We start from the raw sequence: 22808 nt of genomic DNA on the forward strand, positions 1-22808 counted from the left end.
TCCTTACCAAGATCCTTGAGCATCCCCTGATTTCAATTGATGAATTGAAGACCCTGTTCTCCTCTGCCGGTCCTTCGTCTCCACCGTCCCTTTCCGGGGGTGATCCCCAGTGAATTCTGAACATTTGATAAACTTCGATATGGTTGTAATAACTTTAACTTACTTTGGGATACTTGTATGTTTTGCTTGACTATCTTGGATGGTCCTTTGTGTTGGGGACCATCCTGACCTTTAATCGTATGGCCTATGGTTATGTATAGCCCCCTTCGCTTTGTTGCCTGTTCCTTGTCTGTTTTGTTTTACAGGGGTTCTTATCGGAGGTTATCTTGGTGATTCCCTAGGGATTTTCAGACTGTTTTAGCGAGGAGCTACGTTTTTTCTTTTTTTTTGTTTCACCTTGCTGTGTCTGTAATCTTGCGTATTGCTACTTCTCGCCTAAGTTACTGGGGCTTTTCTTTGTGTATGCATTTTGTATTAAATAAAGCAGATTTCCCTTCGTAGTTTTGTATACATGGGTGTGTTTGCATTATTTGTTCTTTGTTGTTTGTTTCGTTGAACTATGATTGTCTGTTCGAGGCCAATCGGTGGACAAGTTTATAATGCGGTGTTATGTTTTTAACTTGCTTTTGTCCGTTTTAGGTTAGCTAGACCTTTATTAGCCCCACGGCCGGGCTTTGGGCATGCTTTGAATGCCTCATACACGTGTGCTTGTTTGCTCTAGTTCAGATTTAAGGGTGCTCATAGGCACGTCTGCCCAGGTATGGTTACCCATTGTTTTCAAAATGGGACGTTTTCGTCCGTCTTTCATTTAACCTTCGGGGGATTTATACTTCCCGTCATAGATTGTTTACAAAAAGGTTTACTTTCTTGGGGGAAAGCCCCCGTACATATAGTCTACCTACTACAAAAGTGGCCCTTGGCCGTTTTCCTTGGGGGCATGCCCCTTACATGTAATACTTCCTGAGCTGCATGAGGTTCCAGGTCCTAGGGACCTCCTTCCCCTCTAGCGTTTCCAACTTGCAGGTTCCTTTGCCATTTGCCCACGTGACTCTGTAGGGTCCTTCCCAGTTGGGACCCAACTTTCCGGTGTTTTCTTGCAGACTAGCCTCGTTGGCTCTAAGAACCAGATCCCCTGGGACAACGTTGAGTTTCTTCATCCTGGTGTTATAGTAACTTTCGAGGAGCTTTTTGTAGTGGGCTTCTTTTACTGCTGCTATCTCCCTTCTCTCTTCTAACAAGTTTAGGTTCATTCTGAGATCCTGCTCGTTCTCCTCATCCCGAAGCTTCATCCGAGCAGTTTGGGACCCGATTTCAGCAGGGATCATAGCCTCCGTTCCATAGGTAAGACTGAATGGGGTCTCCCCGTTGCAACTTGTGGGGGTGGTTCGGTATGCCCATAACACGAATGGAAGTTCCTCCAGCCAGCCCTTCTGTTTCCTTCCAAGCCTACCCTTTATCCCTTTAATAACACTCTGGTTGGCTCTCTCCACCAACCCGTTGCTCTGGGCATGAGTAACGGAAGTGAACACTTGTTGAATCCTCATTTGCTCGCACCATGGCTTGAAGGGTCTTCCGGCGAATTGGACCCCGTTGTCACTTACCAGCTCTTTCGGAACCCCATACCTGCATACGATGTTATCCAGCATGAACCGTCTCATTTGATCTCCAGTGATCTTTGCCAAGGGCTTCGCTTCAATCCACTTAGTGAAGTAATCAATAGCCACCACCACGTATTTGACCCCTCCTGGACCCTCCGGGAAAGGCCCAATTATGTCGATGGCCCATTTCTGGAATGGCCAAGACGTCGAGACTAGCACCATGGGATGTTTGTGCCGGTGGGTCATCGGGGCGTGTATTTGGCGGTTGTCACACTTCTTGATTTCCTCAGATGCCGTTTCGTACATTCGTGGCCAGTAGAACCCTGCGTTCATTGCCCTTCTTACTACTGTTCTTGGTCCTGAGTGCATCCCGCAAATCCCCTCGTGCATCTCCCTGACCACATATTCGGCCTCCTCTATATCAACACACTGCAGGGACGGGCCCAGATACGACCTTCGGTATAGCTCCCCCTCAATCAGCTCATACTGTAGGGCCTTGACCCTTATTTTTCTGACCGCCCATTCTCCCTCGGGTAGAGTTCCGTCCCGGAGGAATTGGATGATTGGGGTCATCCATGTTTCTTGTCGACTTTCAACCGTGGCAACTTCCGCTGCATCAGACTTCCTGTTCCTTCCACGAGGGATGTACTCTAGCTTAAAGGTCCCGAATGCCTTGGCTGCCTCCTTAATTTTCGCCACATATCGAGCCATGGTGCTATCCTTCGCTTCATATTCTCCTTGGTATTGCTTTACTACCAATTGTGAATCGGTGCTAGCCTCCACGTGTTTCGCTTTCATCTTCTGTGCTAGCCTCATCCCCGCTAAGAGGGCTTCGTATTCGGCGGTATTGTTGGTGTTTTCGAAGTCCAACCTTATAGCGTATGTCAGCTCGACCCCCTCGGGGCTTACCAGCGTGATACCTGCACCGCTCCCTTCTTCACTGGATGCTCCATCAGTGAATAACTTCCACACAGCCTCATCTTCCCTTTTTCTCTCTTCCTCCTCCAAGGCCTCCCACTTTAGTAGCTCCCTCTCTTCATCTTCAGGGACTTCTGCTAGGAAATCAACTAGTATCTGTCTCTTCATGGCCGTTCTGGGTTTGAACTCCAGAGAGTGTTCCCCTAACTCTACGGCCCATTTAGCTAGTCGCCCCGACAGCTCTGGTTTTCTGAGCACTTTCTGAAGGGGTTGATCGGTCACTAAGGTGACTTTATGCCCTTGGAAATACCTCCTGAGCCTCCGAGATGCAAAGACCGGGGCCAACGCAAGTTTCTCTAGAGGCATGTACCGTTCCTCGGGCCCCTTAAGCGTTCTGCTGATAAAGTATATGGGGATCTGTTTCCCTTCCCGTTCCACCATCATGACCGCGCTTATGGTCGTCTTTGAGGCGGATAGGTAAAGGAGCAACGGGTCTCCAGGCACTGGGGTGGCTAACGTAGGGAGCTTACAAATGTAGGTTTTCATTTCCTGAAAGGCGGCTTCGGCCTCAGTGGTCCAGTTGAATTTGCTGGTCTGAAGGCAGTCTTTTAATACTTTCATGAAGGGAAGGGTTTTGTCAGCCACCTTTGACAAAAAGCGATTTAGTGCTATCAGCCTCCCGTACAGCTGCTGGATGTCTCTCAGGGACTTGGGAGAACGCATCTCGGCTACAGCCTGGGTTTTCTCCGGGTTTGCTTTTATTCCCCCTCTGGTTACCACTACCCCCAGGAAATTTCCTTCCTCTACCCCGAAACAGCATTTCCCAGGGTTCAGCTTCATGTTTACATCCTGCATGGTGTTGAGAGTCTCGGCTATGTCGTCTATCATAGCTGCTTCCGTCAAACTCTTGATGACAATGTCGTCAACGTACACCTCTAGATTCCTTCCCCTCTGTTCCCTAAACAAGGTGTTCATGAACCTTTGGTATGTTGCCCCCGCGTTCTTGAGACCGAAGGGCATCTTGGTGTAGCAAAATGTTCCCTCATCTGTGATAAAAGCGGTCTTTTCTTCGTCTTCTATTGACATCTGTATCTGGTGGTATCCCTTGTAGGCATCTAGGAAGCATTTCAGGGGATATTGGGACAGAGAGTCCACCTGGGTGTCTATCTCCGGGAGAGGGTAACAGTCCTTGAGGCATGCTTTGTTTAGGTCTTGGAAATCGATGCACATCCTCCATCCCCCATCTTTTTTCTGAACCATAACTGGGTTAGCAACCCAGGATGGGTATTTAACTTCTCTGACGATCCCTGCTCTGAGCAGCTTTCGAGTCTCCTCACAAGCGGCCCTTCCCTTGTTAGGTCCCATACTCCGCTTCTTTTGCTTCACTGGCTTCGCCCACGTGAAAGTGTTGAGCCGATGCTCCGTCAGGCTTCTGGGAATTCCTGTCATGTCTCCATGTTGAAATGCAAACACATCTAGGTTGTGGAGGAGTAACTCCTTTAGGGCACTCTTGCACTTGTCACTTAAGTGGCTCCCTACCTTGACTGTTTGTTCCGGGAATTTATCACAGAGGACCCATTCCTCCACCTTCCTTTCCTGGGATCTTCCTGGTTCTTCCCCTTTGGATACTGAAGAAACCACTTCGTAAGCTGACTTAACCCACGCAAGACCCTTTGGTGTTTGGAATACCAAAGCCCCGTGGGGGGTGGATGCTTGTGCCTGCAGATCTCCGATTCCGGGCCTTCCCAGGATTGCGTTGTACTTGGAGGGTGCCCTGACTACTGTGAAGGTTAAATTTATCGTCCGGACCCGATCACCTACACCAACTGTAAATGGGAGCCTGATCTTTCCCAGGGGTTGTGACACGTTGTTGTTGAATCCCACCAATGGTATAGAGTCTTCCTCCAACCTATCTCTTATATCCCTGTCGAATCTGAGGAAGCAGTGTTCGTATATTACCTCGACGCCTGACCCTCCGTCCACATGTATTCTAGACACCTTGTGTCCAGCTATCACAGCTGAGATATTCAGTGGGAGTCGTTGCACCTCACCTTCTTCTAAGTATGGCATAAGGATGGGAGTTTTCATGCAGTTCGGGGAGCCTAGGATCCTGGCCTTTACACTTCGGGTAACGTCAAACTCATTTCTCCTCCTAATCATATCAATATCTGCCCTCCCAGGCTCCCTTGCATCTCTTCCCTTACGATCCCCTCCCCCTTCCTTGATTTCCTTGACCAAATGGGCCAGTCTTCCCGTTTTCACCGCAGCCTCTATTTCTCTCTTGAGGTACATGCAGTCATCGGTTTTGTGCCCAAAGCCCTTATGAAACTCACAGTATTCGTTCGGTTGTGCCTTTGGTCCTGGCTTTATGGGGGGTGGCCTTGGGAAAGAATTCTTCACCCTCTCCGTGGCTAGTATCTCGCTTGGAGTCTTAACGAGAGGGGTGAAACTGTCGGAGTAAGGAGGGGGACCTCTCCCTCGAGGTCTATAGGGGGAGTATGAGGGCCTCGCCCTGTCATGCAATATTCTATCAAAGGTAGGTTTTCGGGAATAGGGTGTACCTTTCTCAGGGGGCCTTGCAGCCGGAGCGGTCCTCCGGGGTGTGGCATCCATCTCCTTAGCTTTGCTAACTGTATCTTTTCCCCGGATGAAGGCTCTAACCCTGTCCATAAGATTGTCGAAGGAAGGTGGGATTCCTCTCCCAGCTTTTCACACAACTGTGCATGCTTCAGCCCATTTATGAAACTACTGATCTTCATGACCTTCGGGACATCCTTGATGTTCATACTTTCTTTAACGAACCTCTCCATGTACTGGTCTATCCGCTCGTTGTCCCTTTGCCTGATGTCAAGGATTTCATTCGGATTCTTGACCACCTTTCTTTGCTGGCCAAAGTTTCTGAGGAACTTCTCGCTTAACTCTTCGTAGCTGTCTATACTCCCCGGGGGAAGACTATCAAACCAAAGCCGGGCTCCTTCTGTTAAGGTTTGCACAAACATGTGGCACCACACCGGCATGGGCCACCTTCCTAGTTGCCCTGCTCCTCGGAAGGCATGTAAGTGATCCTCCGGGTCTCTCGTTCCATCGTAGCGATCGAAGCCTGGGGGCAGCTTTGTCTTGGGAGGCATGGGTGCCTCTGATATTCTTCTCGTGAACTTCGAGACCTCAGCCAAGTCTCGTGGCAGGTATGGTTGGTCTAGACCACCGCCACCCAAGTTGTCTTTCTCCTTCTCCTTGGGTTTCTGACCTGTAATCAAGTCTTCTCTTTCCTCGGAAGACATCTGCCTTAGGGCAGACATAAACGCTTCCAGCTGGTCCCCGTTGTTGCTCTTATTCTGGAAGTTTGTTCCTTCCTGATTAGAGGGTGTGTCAAATGAAAGCCTGGTCCTGAGGCTATCTAGTCTTTCCTGCCTCTTCAAATCTTCAAGACACTTAGTTATCTTTTCCCTGTGCATGGCCACGAAACCAGGAGTGACATGCTCTGTTTCTTCCAGATTTTCTACCTGATTCTCGTTACCCTCTTCATGAGTAATATCCTCCATGGTGACCTTATCCAAGTCGTTTTGTGCCGTCTGGGTGACATGCGAGTTATGTGGGGTTGCCATGTTGTTTTTGACAGGATAAGCTGCTTTCTGAACGTCGAGTGTCGATGTGGGAACACCGGTCAAGCCTGTGTCCCACGGATGGCGCCAATGTCGAATACCCAACCTCCGGCTGACGTTGGCTGGATCTCCGGTGACGTCAGGAGCTCCTGTCCTTGCTTGCTACAAAAGAATAAACCGTTAGCCTCGCCACGGGGGACCCCGGGAGGGGGATCCGTGACCAAGCTCCGGCGTGAGAATAAGTAAACTTGCCGGGAAAGATGAGGAGTATTTTCCGATGAAGATATTCACCGAAAAGTTCCTTCCTTGGTGTGAATCTAGTTAATGAGTTGTGTGTATTAAATATGAGGAATGTTGGTCGGAATTTAATGAGAAGGGATTTAATGAGAGTAGTAAATGAGGAGTTTGCCGGAGATTATACTTACCTTTGCTCTATCTTTTCTCTCCCTTATATAATGGCCAGCCCTTATCTCCTCAAGGGCTTTCCCCCATGTTATCCGATGGTATTTGGGGTTTCTTGGGAAGGTCAGACACGTGTCTGACCCCCAACGGTGCGATACCTCTCTTCATTAATGCCCAGCCGGATAAGTACAGTGACTGTGACCGGATACTCTTCTTATCAAGCATTTAATGAACCTGCTTCTTCTTAGCTGTTTTCCCGCTCATCTCCAAATGAAAGAGGAACCTTAATAAGCAAGGATATTCTATCCAGTGGGCTTTTAAGTAATTGGGCTCCCAAAAAGAAAGGCCCAAAGCGGGTAAAGTGGGCTTCACCACTGGCCCGTCGTCAAGTCATCTTTAGTCCCTGGTTCTGAGACCCGAGGCTCATGATCCGGGGCTGAGTCTCAACCGCTTAAGAGGGGTGGATTTTCTTTTGGTGGGCCCACTCCTGGTCAGTTATTGTTTGCAGTTTTCATTAATCATTATATCGCCGAATCATCTGTAGCGGGAATTAACTCCCTAGTTGCACGTGCCCGTTTTTAAATTTTTGAAGAGACTGCTGATGTGACGGTTACTTGTATGTCAGCTATTATCTCTTTAAATATCCCCTTTTAATCTCTTCCGATTTCCCATTCAAATTTCCCAACTTCCTTTCATTCCCTGTAACCATCTTCCCCATTCCCCATCTCTTCTAATCAAGAGTCGCGGCGGCCGGTCGTCAATAAGGTCTATCTTAACAGTGAAGGACCTGAAATCCTTCGTCGAGGCATACAACATTCCAGATCGGTTTTCTCCTTCCTTACCCGGCCCTAATGAATCGGCAGAATGCACGCCGGATAGAATACCCATTTACACTCTTGCCTTTTCTTCCTGTGGGGTCCGATACCCCCTTTCTGCCTTCAAGATTTCTCTACTCCGTCATTTCGGTGTTCATTTCTCACAGATTCATCCGTTGGGGTTCATGAGGGTGGTTCATTTCGAACTGTCCTGTGCCGCTATCTCAGGGGAACCCTCTGTCCCTTTGTTCTGTATGTTTTATCGGCTTATTTCTGACGGAGACTGGTTCACCTTTGCTAAGCGACAGAACAGTGTTTCGAGGCCTTGCTACAGTTTCATGCCAACTTCTACCTATCCAAAGGACTGGAAGTGCAGATTCATCTTCGTTTCTGCAACCATGCTGCCGGAGTCCCCTGTGCCAAAGTGTCACGTCCCCCGACCCCATCCTGGACGGAATCGGGAGCCGCGAGCAGTCCAGTGGTACCGGTGAGTTATTTTGAAAAATATTGCAGTGGAAATTTTATCAGGACCGTGAGTTAGGAAAAATATCAGAGTTAAACATATAGTTTAACAGAATGGAATACGTATTTGTGTAAAACCCAAATCAAACCTTAACGGAAGTCACGAGATTCGAACCTTAACGAATTTCACAAAGTATAGTCTTATTCAGACAGTACTTTGGTATCCATTTAATGAACTCACAAAGTATAGTACTTTGGATTCCGTTTAACGAAATTCACAAAGCGCAGCACTTCGGCATTCGTTAGATGGTTCCTGAATCGATCGGATAATGTATCGTACTAGTGATTAGAGTTATTACCCAGATATCGGGCAGAGTTTAGGGATTTAGAGGGTAAAATCCCGAGCTATTATTTACAAAAATAAAAGCTGACGGAAAGAAAAGAATTGAACAGCGATCGAGTTAATACCCGGCATCGTAGCAGCACCCCGCTATACTAATTAGTGATTTGGAGACTATTTCGGCTATAACTCGACGTATACAACGAGAATTTTACGTCGTTCTAACTTCTGATTTCACGTCCCAAGGCCTGCTATTTATACACCAAAATTGACAGGCTTACGGACCGTAAGACTATTCCCTTACGGTCCGTAAGGGACTAGGCCTGCTGAATCACTGAATTCGAGAAATTCTTAACTGACAACGAGAATTAAAGATAATCGTCCACTAGGGTTTATCCCCCCCTGAGTTTTAGGGGCCCTGATCCGGATTCTGATTGTTCTGAAAATTTTAGGATTTATGCAGAATTACTTGGGTGTCTCAATTAGGGTTTCCTTATTGCATAATTATCATACTAAATATTAATTTTAGTGAGAGTTGTTACATCCTCCCCACCTTAATAAAAATCTCGTCCTCGAGATTTGGACTATGATATTTTCTTTATGTTTCTTCTTTTAATTTAAGAGAAATAATGTATCGTGGAATGGAATCAAAAGATATTTTGAGGGGTATGAATTTTTAAAAATAGAAATGATTTATAGAAACAATTGGATTCAATATCCGAAATGAACTTACTTTGATCAATTAGGGGAGATTCTGAATTGATAAATATCTATTTGTGAATGGAAGTATGGAAAATGATTTGTTAATGATTATCCGAAAATCAATATCGTTTACTTAAATGGTACTGGATAATAGAATTTAGTGTATCGTAATCTGAGTACATAATTGTACCAAGAATATGACAAATCAAACGAATGACGTATGAATAGGGTTTAGCACAGGCTACAAATCTATTTGGACGCTACAAAGTGTTTATAATGATTGAAAGAATTCAATAACTATGATGACCGAATAAATTCACCGTTTTCGAAATTGAGAGTTTCAAGGAAGCAAATTTGGATATTTCAAAAGATGAGACATTCCGGTGAAATGATATAGTTTCCAAGGTGATTATGTTTAAGCCAAAAGATATATGATCTATAGATTCTTAAAATGAATGCGAAGAACTTTTTGGAATTAGTAAAATTATTTGTCAGAAGAAAACTTACCTTGATAGGTAACTAAGGAAGACTTAAGATTGACTGGTTCAAAATGAAATGAAAACATGAAAATGTTTTGTCAGATATTGAATTATGATATGAGAAAATCAATGTGCTGAGATGGGTGATTTGTAAGAATACATGAAAAGATAATAAAGTTAGTGTATTTTTGTCTTAATACATAATTGTATTCAGATGACTTTAATCAAAAGGTTTGATTAAAGATAGGTGATCTTTTGATTTATTAAATACCTTTTCCTTTTATGTTATCATAAAGTAGAATAATAAATAAATATAGATAGGTTTAAAATATCAAAACCTGTAATAATTTTGATAAAATAATGATATATGTTTTGTAAATAGGTTTACCCAATATCGTAGAACTCATGATTATCATTTTTAAAATCAAGTATGTTTAACTATAAGATTAGGGTATTTTAAATCATAAAAGTAGAATAATAAATGTTTATTTTAATATCAAGCATACTTAAATATTGGCTTGCGTAAATGACATTTGATATTTTAATATATATATACATAAAAAATATTTCTATAAGTATTTAATAGTTGTGAAATATTAATCAAGTTGAACATTTATTTATAATATGTCTTGTTCATGAATACTTAGACAATTATTTAGATAATTTTATTCGTCCCTTTAATTGTTTTATGAAAATGTCTTCTCTTTACAGTACAAAGTATATATATTTCTATATATATAATATAAAAATATTTTTATATATAATTGAAATTTACTAAATAAGTATGATGACTTAATTAACTAGTCATTATCATGGCGGATATTGGTTAGTGCTGCCTTGTTTAAGCATAGGTGGCCAGTCCATGCCTAACTAAGGCTAGGCTATTCAATACATGCCCTTGATAATAACTCTAGTATCTAAAAATAATAATACTAATAATATTACTAATAATAAAACTAATATTAATTGCCAATAATAAATGCATAAACTTAAATGAGAGTATACTTCAAACAAAATTTTATACGTAAAAATATAAATTCTTTACCTTAATGGTTTTAACAAAAATTTTAAATACATAAATACTATATTGGAAGTTTCTATATATAATCAATTAAATTTATATAATGTTTTTCGATCAATGATGATAAGGTAAGAAATATCACGAAAGGCTCGATTTAGGTTGTAAGGACTAAGGAATTAGGACATGAAATGGTGGATCATTATCTTAGCACATAATTGTGTTAAGATTGCTTTTATAAAATAAATTAACAAAGCAGATTCAATATAGATATATAAATAATTCAATCCTAGATTAGCGCAATCTTCAAATTTTGTGAAAATGTCATTACAAGGTGATCGTGATCAAAGAAATAATTCAGTGAAGTCGAAGGCCAAGAAAGTATGTTATAGTTCAAGAGAATCGAAATGCTTGTTGGGATTATTCTGAATTCGAATATGATGGCTTAAAATATCATATGGGACTTTGAATTGAATACGGATTGCGAGCAAGTTAACTGGGTTTGGATAAAAACGAGTTTTAATAAGGAAGTTCGGACATGATCACAACAGAAATCATGTATACTCTTCAAAAGAAAATCGAGTTTTTCAAGAAATTCATTGATTCGATATTAAAGAGTCATCGCTTTGTAAAACGCGGTTTACAATGCAAAGATCAAGTATAGCAAAACGAGATTTGAACTTTTGATAAAACAACAAATTGGAATGAAGCCTTCCTATGGTCTTCGTAACTCAAATGAACCATATGTACAACAAAAAGTGCATGTGTACCGTGTAGATTTACCAAGAAATGAAATAGATCAATATTCGCCACTATGAAAGAAAAACTCATTGTATGATGACCATTAGGGGAAGTAGCAAAAGTTTATTCATAGAGGTCAGAATTGCAACGAAGGGAATATAAGAGCTTTATCTGGAATTTCGTGTGATAACCGTTGTTAAGTGACATTATCAGGGAATGTCGAATAAAATGAAATAGGGGATTTGCGAAGGTATGGGATTCCTTTTGCAGTGCTAGTAATTATGACTCAGATTGGATTCTCGTTCTAACGTATCTAGTGAAATTTAGATCGTTTGTAAGATCATGTTGCAAAGTGCCGCTTTTTGGTTAGTAGTACTTTTACTGACGGAATTAGTATTGGGGTCATTGTGCCTAATTTATATTTTTCAAAGGTCTTGTCTTGGAAGTCGTGTGTGATAAACTTCGACGTCTGTGGACGTATAATTTAAGTTTCATGTGTTTTCTTGTGCATTAGCACAACTTTATATGCTTCTTATTTGCGTTTATAATTTATGGCGTTAATAATTTATGATAACGCATTGGTAATTCTTATATTTTTTTTTATGGTGTTCCAACTTATAGAGTTTCCACTGTTTATGTTGACGCTCGAGTTACGAGGTAGATGATCAAACGAAATAATGTTTGATATCGATATAGGTAAGAGATTCTTGATAAAGGAATCTAGATTTATTATTGACACATATACTTGTGCTTTATTCTTAATTATCAATCGTTATGGCTTTTGGAATTTCTTATAGATACACATATCTATATAATCATATATTTCACATGCTGTAATATACATACCATTTATAAGGTTAATGTATTTAACAGATTCGTATTTCCAAAAACAAGTCTGATATCAGGCCATGATACTATTTAGGGAAATCTTGTCACTTGTTTGACATTTTATATACCCCATCTTACCCGGTTCGCGCCGGAGAGGTAACTTCAATATATCCGGATAAGCTGGAGAGTCTGCTACTCTATACCCAGTTTTGCCGGAGAAAATTTTCTATTTCCCATAAATAGTATCTTTTCAAGATTTTTTTAAAAGTGCCTCTTTTATTAGGACTTTTATCCAGAATCAAGGAAATTTGTATTTCCCTAACATATCTTATTCTCGACCAAATAATATCAATAAGCAAGAAGCAATTACGTGTTATTGCCTGCTAATCGTCATTTTTATGGAATACCAATATCCATTACATTGTACTTATATAAGTAATTTACCTTAAAGTTTATTTAAGGCAAAATTCTTAAGTTCAAGTCTAAATATCATCCCGAGTGCTATCAGATAATATTAAGCTTCTAATTTTCCGTTTAAACTTAGGTATTATTATAACACCTAATTGCGTAAACAAGTAGCTTAGCTTATACTAAGGCATCTTTTCTTATGTTCAAGTCTAACTGATATCGGCTGTGCTACCATTTAACAGTAATCTCCTAACTCTTTTTATTTAAGCTTAAGTATTATTATCACAACACTTATAGGCTTAAAGCAGTGGCTCTGATACCACCTTCTGTCACGTCCCCCGACCCCATCCTGGACGGAATCGGGAGCCGCGAGCAGTCCAGTGGTACCGGTGAGTTATTTTGAAAAATATTGCAGCGGAAATTTTATCAGGACCGTGAGTTAGGAAAAATATCAGAGTTTAGAAACACCGGATTTTATTTAAATAGATGGAATAAATTCCATTGTTACAAAGGTAGCTTTTAATAAAAACAATATTTCTTAATTTGATTTAATTAATAAAATAAGCCACTTCTTGAAGTCTTTTAGTGCCGGATCCAATCCTTACTCCAATCTACTGTAATTACCTGAAACGCGTTTTAAAAAGGTTTTGTCAGCGGGAAATACTGAGTGAATCATTCATTTTACTGAAAACGACACATTTGTTATAATTTACAGTATTAAGAGCGATTACAATGTTTCTGATATCAAACCAATTACCCACAGTACTTTACCACTCGACCCATTGGCCCACCTGTCCAATGGCGTCTGTGATTATGGTCATATCACCCAATGGCTGCCCCAATGGTGAAGATTATCAAGTAATGTATACAAAACCCCACATACCGGCTGTAACTTGGTGATTACAAAGACTTAATCCCTGTAATTATAACTTTGAAAATAATTTTGGAGTTTTGTAAAACAGTTGATAAAAAGAGAATGACTCACAAATCAGCATGCAGGATTGAGTTAACAACTTCTTGATTCTACTTCTTCCGATAATTAAGCATGCACTTTATTATTCTGGATCTTCTGATGATTTAATAGTTTGTTTGATTGCGAGTGTGTAGTGGGGAGTATTTTCGGTAGTTAAACATATAGTTTAACAGAATGGAATACGTATTTGTGTAAAACCCAAATCAAACCTTAACGGTAGTCACGAGATTCGAACCTTAACGAATTTCACAAAGTATAGTCTTATTCAGACAGTACTTTGGTATCCATTTAATGAACTCACAAAGTATAGTACTTTGGATTCCGTTTAACGAAATTCACAAAGCACAGCACTTCGGCATTCGTTAGATGGTTCCTGAATCGATCGGATAATGTATCGTACTAGTGATTAGAGTTATTACCCAAATAACGGGCAGAGTTTAGGGATTTAGAGGGTAAAATCCTGAGCTATTATTTACAAAAATAAAAGCTGACGGAAAGAAAAGAATTGAACAGCGATCGAGTTAATACCCGGCATCGTAGCAGCACCCCGCTATACTAATTAGTGATTTGGAGACTATTTCGGCTATAATCGACGTATACAACGAGAATTTACGTCGTTCTAACTTCTGATTTCACGTCCCAAGGCCTGCTATTTATACACCAAAATTGACAGGCTTACGGACCGTAAGACTATTCCCTTACGGTCCGTAAGGGACTAGGCCTGCTGAATCACTGAATTCGAGAAATTCTTAACTGACAACGAGAATTAAAGATAATCGTCCACTAGGGTTTATCCCCCCCCCCATGAGTTTTAGGGGCCCTGATCCAGATTCTGATTGTTCTGAAAATTTTAGGATTTATGCAGAATTACTTGGGTGTCTCAATTAGGGTTTCCTTATTGCATAATTATCATACTAAATATTAATTTTAGTGAGAGTTGTTACACAAAGGATCTTGACGCCGCTATTGAAGATGCTATCCCTACCCTTTCTACAAGTGAGACCATCCAGTGGAAAAGGATGTGTGACAATCCAACAAGGGCTTTTACTTTCTCCGAAGGGATGCTTGCTATGGGCGGTCTGAGCCCCTCTTACCCAGTTCGTCCGAGAGCTTTTTTCGGCAAGAAAGGTATTTCCTTGTTCTTGGTTTGCTTTTTACAACCATTTCCTTTTTTATGTCTTTGGGGACCCATAGTCATCTTTTGTGTCTTGTGCAGAGATAACTCTGTGGCGGCTTCTCCAGGGCGACTCTAAGGATGTAAAATATGTGGTTGATGACGAGGTTGATCCCAGGTTGAACGCGGAGGTGCAGGTTGCGGGGGGGATCCGTCCAGGCAGGAGGTTCTGCTGTTCTGGGTGGTGATGAGGAGGATCCTTCTGGTGAGGAGGAGAGTTCCCCCGACTTTCCTCCCGTTCATCCCTCCGGCCAAAGCGATGACGAAGATGTGGAGATAAGGTTAGTCCGTAAGAGGAGGTCTGCCAGTCCCCAGCCGGCTCCTGCACCACGTAACATCCGTCAGAGGCTCCGTAGTGCTAGTGGTCAGAAGCTTCCCCCTTCTTCCAAGGCTGCCTCTGACCTTCCTCCTGCCGGGGTCAAAGGCGCTCTGTCTAAGCATTTGAAGTCTTCAAGCTTAGTGAGTGCTCCTTTGTTGGTAGGTTATTTTTTCTCTTCTTCTTGCTTTGTCTTTTTGTGTCACTTCTGATTGTTCTTTTTCTTGCTTCTTAGGGGAGTTCCAAGGAGCCTATAGAAATTCCAACTGGTCCCTCTCCTTCCCGTGTCCGGGATAAGGCTTCTGAAGTAGGAGTGGCTCGCTTTTCCTCAACTTTTGAGCTTTCTCCTTCACGTGCCATTGGGACTAGCAAGCCCACTTTCCTCGAGGGCCTTGCACATCGATCCCCTCTTGCCCCTTTGTTTGCCGATGCCATCCCCACCACTTATGTTCCCAAATGGAAGGTAACTAGTTCTTCCGTAATAGGGACTCCTGAAGCTGCCAGAGACTTTCTGAACCATGCTGTCCCCCCCTCGCATAAATTTGTAAACTCTGCCCTGAGGGATGATCTCTTTGAAGATCAATACAGCATGTCTTTGTGTGAAAGCTTCTTCAGAGGTGCTGGGATGCTGCAAAGGATTGATGATCTGAGGAAGGCGAACGAGGGACTCAAGGCTGAGCTTAAGGCTTCTCAGTCAATCGTTGCTGGGCTTAGAGGCCAGGTGGTTGACGCTGAGAGGAGATTGCAGGAGGAGAAGGTGCATAGTCTTCTCCCCCCTTTTTTATGTATATATACGTGCACACTGATCCTTTATCTAGGGGGCTGGAGCTATGCTCGAGAGGAAGGAACGGGCTTGGGAGCAGGAGATGGCATCGTTGGTTGCGGAAAAGGAGGAGCTTATTGCTGAGCTGAAGCATGTGAAGGAAGTTGGCTCCGTTTCCCACGAGCAGCTTAATAGCATGTATGCGGACTACGGGATAACTTCCGACGATAATCAACGATTGGCGGGGGAAAAGCACTGGTTGATCACTGAAGGTTTTGGGGCCTTCCTCACTGCTGTCGCTCAATCGGAAGACTTTAAAAGCGGTTTGGAGGAGGTTTATAGGGCTTATAGGGATGTTGGCTATTAGGCGGGTTTGAAGGATGGCTATGCTTATTCTGCCCAGGGCTTGGGTAGAAAAGAGACTCCTCTTTATAACTCCAAGGCGAAAAAGAAGTTGTCCAAACTGAACGAGGAGTTTGGGCGTCAAACCCCGGCCATCCTTACCAAGATCCTTGAGCATCCCCTGATTTCAATTGATGAATTGAAGACCCTGTTCTCCTCTGCCGGTCCTTCGTCTCCACCGTCCCTTTCCGGGGGTGATCCCCAGTGAATTCTGAACATTTGATAAACTTCGATATGGTTGTAACAACTTTAACTTACTTTGGGATACTTGTATGTTTTGCTTGACTATCTTGGATGGTCCTTTGTGTTGGGGACCATCCTGACCTTTAATCGTATGGCCTATGGTTATGTATAGCCCCCTTCGCTTTGTTGCCTGTTCCTTGTCTGTTTTGTTTTACTGGGGTTCTTATCGGAGGTTATCTTGGTGATTCCCTAGGGATTTTTAGACTGTTTTAGCGAGGAGCTACGTTTTTTCTTTTTTTTTTTTTTGTTTCACCTTGCTGTGTCTGTAATCTTGCGTATTGCTACTTCTCGCCCAAGTTACTGGGGCTTTTCTTTGTGTATGCATTTTGTATTAAATAAAGCAGATTTCCCTTCGTAGTTTTGTATACATGGGTGTGTTTGCATTATTTGTTCTTTGTTGTTTGTTTCGTTGAACTATGATTGTCTGTTCGAGGCCAATCGGTGGACAAGTTTATAATGTGGTGTTATGTTTTTAACTTGCTTTTGTCCGTTTTAGGTTAGCTAGACCTTTATTAGCCCCACGGCCGGGCTTTGGGCATGCTTTGAATGCCTCATACACGTATGCTTGTTTGCTCTAGTTCATATTTAAGGGTGCTCATAGGCACGTCTGCCCAGGTATGGTTACCCATTGTTTTCAAAATGGGACGTTTTCGTCCGTCTTTCATTTAACCTTCGGGGGATTTATACTTCCCGTCATAGATTGTTTACAAAAAGGTTTACTTTCTTGGGGGAAAGCCCCCGTACATATATTCTACCTACTACAAAAGTGGCCCTTGGCCGTTTTCCTTGGGGGCATGCCCCTTACATGTAATACTTCCTGAGCTGCATGAGGTTCCAGGTCCTAGGGACCTCCTTCCCCTCTAGCGTTTCCAACTTGCAGGTTCCTTTGCCATTTGCCCACGTGACCCTGTAGGGTCCTTCCCAGTTGGGACCCAACTTTCCGGTGTTTTCTTGCAGACTAGCCTCGTTGGCTCTGAGAACCAGATCCCCTGGGACAACGTTGAGTTTCTTCATTCTGGTGTTGTAGTAACTTTCCAGGAGCTTTTTGTAGTGGGCTTCTTTTACTGCTGCTATCTCCCTTCTCTCTTCTAACAAGTTTAGGTTCATTCTGAGATCCTGCTCGTTCTCCTCATCCCGAAGCTTCATCCGAGCAGTTTGGGACCCGATTTCAGCAGGGATCATAGCCTCCTTTCCATAGGTAAGACTGAATGGGGTCTCCCCGTTGCAACTTGTGGGGGTGGTTCGGTATGCCCATAACACGAATGGAAGTTCCTCCAGCCAGCCCTTCTGTTTCCTTCCAAGCCTACCCTTCATCCCTTTAATAACACTCTGGTTGGCTCTCTCCACCAACCCGTTGCTCTGGGCATGAGTAACGGAAGTGAACACTTGTTGAATCCTCATTTGCTCGCACCATGGCTTGAAGGGTCTTCCGGCGAATCGGACCCCGTTGTCACTTACCAGCTCTTTCGGAACCCCATACCTGCATACGATGTTATCCAGCACGAACCGTCTCATTTGATCTCCAGTGATCTTTGCTAAGGGCTTCGCTTCAATCCACTTAGTGAAGTAATCAATAGCCACCACCACGTATTTGACCCCTCCTGGACCCTCCGGGAAAGGCCCAATTATGTCGATGGCCCATTTCTGGAATGGCCAAGACGTCGAGACTGGCACCATGGGATGTTTGTGCCGGTGGGTCATCGGGGCGTGTATTTGGCAGTTGTCACACTTCTTGATTTCCTCAGATGCCGTTTCGTACATTCGTGGCCAGTAGAACCCTGCGTTCATTGCCCTTCTTACTACTGTTCTTGGTCCTGAGTGCATCCCGCAAATCCCCTCGTGCATCTCCCTGACCACATATTCGGCCTCCTCCATATCAACACACTTCAGGGACGGGCCCAGATACGACCTTCGGTATAGCTCCCCCTCAATCAGCTCATACTGTAGGGCCTTGACCCTTATTTTTCTGGCCGCCCATTCTCCCTCGGGTAGAGTTCCGTCCCGGAGGAATTGGATGATTAGGGTCATCCATGTTTCTTGTCGACTTTCAACCGTGGGAACTTCCGCTGCATCAGACTTCCTGTTCCTTCCGCTGCATCAGACTTCCTGTTCCTTCCGCGGTATTGTTGGTGTTTTCGAAGTCCAACCTTATAGCGTATGTCAGCTCGACCCCCTCGGGGCTTACCAGCGTGATACATGCACCGCTCCCTTCTTCACCGGATGCTCCATCAGTGAATAACTTCCACACAGCCTCATCTTCCCTTTTTCTCTCTTCCTCCTCCAAGGCCTCCCACTTTAGTAGCTCCCTCTCTTCATCCTCAGGGACTTCTGCTAGGAAATCAGCCAGTATCTGTCCCTTCATGGTAGTTCTGGGTTTGAACTCCAGAGAGTGTTCCCCTAACTCTACGGCCCATTTAGCTAGTCGCCCCGACAGCTCTGGTTTTCTGAGCACTTTCTGAAGGGGTTGATCGGTCACTAAGGTGACTTTATGCCCTTGGAAATACCTCCTGAGCCTCCGAGATGCAAAGACCAGGGCCAACGCAAGTTTCTCCAGAGGCATGTACCGTTCCTCAGGCCCCTTAAGCGTTCTGCTGATAAAGTATATGGGGATCTGTTTCCCTTCCCGTTCCACCATCATGATCGCGCTTATGGTCGTCTTTGAGGCGGATAGGTAAAGGAGCAATGGGTCTCCAGGCACTGGGGTGGCTAACGTAGGGAGCTTACAAACGTAGGTTTTCATTTCCTGAAAGGCGGCTTCGGCCTCAGTGGTCCAGTTGAATTTGCTGGTCTGAAGGCAGTCTTTTAATACTTTCATGAAGGGAAGGGTTTTGTCAGCCACCTTTGACAAAAAGCGATTTAGTGCTATCAGCCTCCCGTTCAGCTGCTGGATGTCTCTCAGGGACTTGGGAGAACGCATCTCGGCTACAGCCTGGGTTTTCTCCGGGTTTGCTTTTATTCCCCCTCTGGTTACCACTACCCCCAGGAAATTTCCTTCCTCTACCCCGAAACAGCATTTCCCAGGGTTCAGCTTCATGTTTACATCCTGCATGGTGTTGAGAGTCTCGGTTATGTCGTCTATCATAGTTGCTTCCGTCAAACTCTTGATGACAATGTCGTCAACGTACACCTCTAGATTCCTTCCCCTTTGTTCCCTAAACAAGGTGTTCATGAACCTTTGGTATGTTTCCCCCGTGTTCTTGAGACCGAAGGGCATCTTGGTGTAGCAAAATGTTCCCTCATCTGTGATAAAAGCGGTCTTTTCTTCGTCTTCTATTGACATCTGTATCTGGTGGTATCCCTTGTAGGCATCTAGGAAGCATTTCAGGGGATATTGGGACAGAGAGTCCACCTGAGTGTCTATCTTCGGGAGAGGGTAACAGTCCTTGGGGCATGCTTTGTTTAGGTCTTGGAAATCGATGCACATCCTCCATCCCCCATCTTTTTTCTGAACCATAACTGGGTTAGCAACCCAGGATGGGTATTTAACTTCTCTGACGATCCCTGCTCTGAGCAGCTTTCGAGTCTCCTCACAAGCGGTCCTTCTCTTGTTAGGTCCCATACTCCGCTTCTTTTGCTTCACTGGCTTCGCCCACGTGAAAGTGTTGAGCCGATGCTCCGTCAGGCTTCTAGGAATTCCTGTCATGTCTCCATGTTGAAATGCAAACACATCTAGGTTGTGGAGGAGTAACTCCTTTAGGGCACTCTTGCACTTGTCACTTAAGTGGCTCCCTACCTTGACTGTTTGTTCCGGGAATTTATCACGGAGGACCCATTCCTCCACCTTCCTTTCCTGGGATCTTCCTGGTTCTTCCCCTTTGGATACTGAAGAAACCACTTCGTAAGCTGACTTAACCCACGCAAGACCCTTTGGTGTTTGGAATACCAAAGCCCCGTGGGGGGTGGATGCTTGTGCCTGCAGATCTCCGATTCCGGGCCTTCCCAGGATTGCGTTGTACTTGGAGGGTGCCCTGACTACTGTGAAGGTTAAATTTATCGTCCGGACCAGATCACCTACACCAACTGTAAATGGGAGCCTGATCTTTTCCAGGGGATGTGACACGCTGTTGTTGAATCCCACCAATGGTATAGAGTCTTCCTCCAACCTATCTCTTATATCCCTGTCGAATCTGAGGAAGCAGTGTTCGTATATTACCTCGACGCCTGACCCTCCGTCCACATGTATTCTAGACACCTTGTGTCCAGCTATCACAGCTGAGATATTCAGCGGGAGTCGTTGCACCTCACCTTCTTCTAAGTATGGCATAAGGATGGGAGTTTTCATGCAGTTTGGGGAGCCTAGGATCCTGGCCTTTACACTTCGGGTAACGTCAAACTCATTTCTCCTCCTAATCATATCAACATCTGCCCTCACAGGCTCCCTTGCATCTCTTCCCTTACGATCCCCTCCCCCTTCCTTGATTTCCTTGACCAAATGGGCCAGTCTTCCCGTTTTCACCGCAGCCTCTATTTCTCTCTTGAAGTACGTGCAGTCATCGGTTTTGTGCCCAAAGCCCTTATGAAACTCACAGTATTCGTTCGGTTGTGCCTTTGGTCCTGGCTTTATGGGGGGTGGCCTTGGGAAAGAATTCTTCACCCTCTCCGTGGCTAGTATCTCGCTTGGAGTCTTAACGAGAGGGGTGAAATTGTCGGAGTAAGGAGGGGGACCTCTCCCTCGAGGTCTATAGGGGGAGTATGAGGGCCTCGCCCTGTCATGCAATATTCTATCAAAGGTAGGTTTCCAGGAATAGGGTGTACCTTTCTTAGGGGGCCTTGCAGCCGGAGCGGTCCTCCGGGGTGTGGCATCCGTCTCCTTAGCTTTGCTAACTGTATCTTTTCCCCGGACGAAGGCTCTAACCCTGTCCATAAGATTGTCGAAGGAAGGTGGGAATTCCTCTCCCAGCTTTTCACACAACTGTGCATGCTTCAGCCCATTTATGAAACTACTGATCTTCATGACCTCCGAGACATCCTTGATGTTCATACATTCTTTAACAAACCTCTCCATGTACTGGTCTATCCGCTCGTTGTCCCTTTGCCTGATGTGAAGGATTTCATTCGGATTCTTGACCACCTTTCTTTGCTGGCCAAAGTTTCTGAGGAACTTCTCGCTTAACTCTTCGTAGCTGTCTATACTCCCCGGGGGAAGACTATCAAACCAAAGTCGGGCTCCTTCTGTTAAGGTTTGCACAAACATGTGGCACCACACCGGCATGGGCCACCTTCCTAGTTGCCCTGCTCCTCGGAAGGCATGTAAGTGATCCTCCGGGTCTCTCGTTCCATCGTAGCGATCGAAGCCTGGGGGCAGCTTTGTCTTGGGAGGCATGGGTGCCTCTGATATTCTTCTCGTGAACTTCGAGACCTCAGCCAAGTCTCGTGGCAGGTATGGTTGGTCTAGACCACCGCCACCCAAGTTGTCTTTCTCCTTCTTCTTGGGTTTCTGACCTGTAATCAAGTCTTCTCTTTCCTCGGAAGACATCTGCCTTAGGGCAGACATAAACGCTTCCAGCTGGTCCCCGTTGTTGCTCTTATTCTGGAAGTTTGTTCCTTCCTGATTAGAGGGTGTGTCAAATGAAAGCCTGGTCCTGAGGCTATCTAGTCTTTCCTGCCTCTTCAAATCTTCAAGACACTTAGTTATCTTTTCCCTGTGCATGGCCACGAAACCAGGAGTGACATGCTCCGTTTCTTCCAGATTTTCTACCTGATTCTCGTTACCCTCTTCATGAGTAATATCCTCCACGGTGACCTTATCCAAGTCGTTTTGTGCCGTCTGGGTGACATGCGAGTTATGTGGGGTTGCCATGTTGTTTTTGACAGGATAAGCTGCTTTCTGAACGTCGAGTGTCGATGTGGGAACACCGGTCAAGCCTGTGTCCCACGGATGGCGCCTATGTCGAATACCCAACCTCCGGCTGACGTTGGCTGGATCTCCGGTGACGTCAGGAGCTCCTGTCCTTGCTTGCTACAAAAGAATAAACCGTTAGCCTCGCCACGGGGGACCCTGGGAGGGGGATCCGTGACCAAGCTCCGGCGTGAGAATAAGTAAACTTGCCGGGAAAGATGAGGAGTATTTTCCGATGAAGATATTCACCGGAAAGTTCCTTCCTTGGTGTGAATCTAATTAATGAGTTGTGTGTATTAAATATGAGGAATGTTGGTCGGAATTTAATGAGAAGGGATTTAATGAGAGTAGTAAATGACGAGTTTGCCGGAGATTATACTTACCTTTGCTCTATCTTTTCTCTCCCTTATATAATGGCCAGCCCTTATCTCCTCAAGGGCTTTCCCCCATGTTATCCGACGGTATTTGGGGTTTCTTGGGAAGGTCAGACACGTGTCTGACCCCCAACGGTGCGATACCTCTCTTCATTAATGCCCAGCCGGATAAGTACAGTGACTGTGACCGGATACTCTTCTTATCAAGCATTTAATGAACCTGCTTCTTCTTAGCTGTTTTCCCGCTCATCTCCAAACGAAAGAGGAACCTTAATAAGCAAGGGTATTCTATCCAGTGGGCTTTTAAGTAATTGGGCTCCCAAAAAGAAAGGCCCAAAGCGGGTAAAGTGGGCTTCCCCACTGGCCCGTCGTCAATCAGCCAAAGTTAAACAAAACTATATCCCCACACAA

General features: G+C 44.3%; 1 protein-coding gene across 1 annotated transcript; it reads right to left on the minus strand.

Annotated features, from left to right (window-relative positions):
* Positions 1 to 944: 944 nt before the first annotated feature.
* LOC110920070 lies at positions 945 to 4808 on the minus strand. The gene has a single exon (XM_022164309.1). It carries the CDS (start codon positions 4806 to 4808, stop codon positions 945 to 947), a length of 3864 nt encoding a protein of 1287 aa, XP_022020001.1.
* Between the last annotated feature and the right edge of the window lie 18000 nt (positions 4809 to 22808).

Source organism: Helianthus annuus, chromosome 16 (genome assembly GCF_002127325.2).
Source record: "Helianthus annuus cultivar XRQ/B chromosome 16, HanXRQr2.0-SUNRISE, whole genome shotgun sequence".
Lineage (NCBI taxonomy): Eukaryota > Viridiplantae > Streptophyta > Magnoliopsida > Asterales > Asteraceae > Helianthus > Helianthus annuus.

Excerpts from the sequence above, each read along its gene's own strand:
- LOC110920070 (XM_022164309.1), bottom strand. The coding sequence starts at position 4,808 with ATGTACCTCAAGAGAGAAATAGAGGCTGCGGTGAAAACGGGAAGACTG.